This window comes from Crinia signifera, chromosome 7 (assembly GCF_055691185.1).
Source record: "Crinia signifera chromosome 7, ASM5569118v1, whole genome shotgun sequence".
In the NCBI taxonomy this organism is placed as follows: Eukaryota; Metazoa; Chordata; class Amphibia; order Anura; family Myobatrachidae; genus Crinia; species Crinia signifera.
In genome coordinates, this window is record NC_139223.1 from 190,806,832 (window position 1) to 190,808,351 (window position 1,520).

The 1,520-nt window shown below is 34.9% G+C and overlaps 1 protein-coding gene across 2 annotated transcripts in view; it reads right to left on the bottom strand.

Moving 5' to 3' along the window:
- Positions 1–598: 598 nt before the first annotated feature.
- HOXD11 (homeobox D11) overlaps positions 599–1,520 on the bottom strand; it is a 106,753-nt gene continuing 105,831 nt past the window's right edge. The window contains exon 2 of one of the 2 annotated variants that reach the window (XM_083152167.1): positions 599–1,096. In XM_083152167.1, coding sequence (XP_083008293.1) covers positions 864–1,096 — 233 coding nt within the window. In that variant the 3' untranslated portion in view covers positions 599–863. The remainder of the gene's footprint in view (positions 1,097–1,520) is intronic. The other variant, XR_014450658.1, reaches the window with a different exon arrangement.

A 1,520-nucleotide genomic window follows, 5' to 3' on the forward strand; every position in this document is an offset into this window, starting at 1 on the left:
TTTAAAGGAATAAGCCCAACCGAATTCTTCAGCTTTCAAAATAAACAGATTTCCCAGATCCCTCACTTTTGATCCTAAAAGACACCGAGATCACCAAATGTCATCGTACTTTGCTCAGACTGCTTAAAAACCACTGTAGAATGTGCTGTCAGGATAATAATCGTTTAGGAATGACCAGAAGCGGACATAAGAGGATTGTTTAAAGAACTAACGGGATGTACCCTAATATGTTTATCTGTACATTTTTGTCACGTACTTTTTTGTTGTTAGAATATAGTAAAATGTCTGTGGCTTCTGAGAAGAATGAAGCTTAAAGTCATATATAAAACGTTGTAAGGCTGGTAAAAAATAACATTGAAAATTTAATAAATATGTACATAAGGGATTAGATATAATTCAATCAATGGCCGACATAGATATTCAACCTTTGAAAGTTGGGGAGACATGCAATATGTCCAAGGTAACACCATTTTACAATAAAGCAATATTCACAAGAGAGCATCTGTATCATGCGTGAATATATATATATATATATATATATATATATATATATATATATATATATATACATATATAGTCGTTGAAATAAATGTGTACTGTAGTCTTTGTTGCTGACAGACACCCTAGATGTCTGCAGTCAGTCTAATACTGTATAATCAGTGTTATAGATTCAGGGTAGGTAAGAGAAAAAAAAACCACACCATTGGCTGCATTCTGTATGTGACGTTTTCAAGACCCTTTCCTTACCAAGAAGGAATCCTCCAGAGATTTGGAAATCCTCTCGTATCTCGTATCACGGTCCAAGTAAAATGTGAATAGGGATCCCCAATAATTGTTTTAATAAATTGTGTAGTGTCTTTCTTTCAAAAAAGTGGGTTTCCAGTGAAATATTGAAGTCGATCCCTGTTAAGTTTCTTTTCTTTCATCCGTCGGTTCTGGAACCAGATTTTCACTTGGCGGTCGGTGAGGTTCAGCATTCTGGACAGCTGTAACCTCTTCTCCTTGTTGATGTACACATTGAAGAAAAACTCCCGCTCCAACTCACGGATTTGATACTTGCTGTAGGGGCATCTCTTCTTCCTAAGCCGCTGGGAAGCTGCCAGATAGTATTGAAGGAAAGGAAAATATATTATCATCCAATCAATGTTGGGGCATTGTCAAGCAATCTACTTATTGGTATTTTTATGCTAAATAAATACAAAATTAATTTTGCGTACGTAGGCATGAATTGACTATCTATCTATCTATCTATCTATCTATCTATCTATCTATCTAATACTATATATATATATATATATATATATATACATACACACACACACACACACACACACACACACTACATATGTGACGCTACTTGTTTAAACATAATAATACAGACACACACACACACACACACACACACACACATACACACACACACACATGATGTGTAACACTGTACATATTATACCTAAAGACAATACAAATACATGGTCTCCACTGTACGGACTCCTATTTTATGACATCCTCCAAGTAAT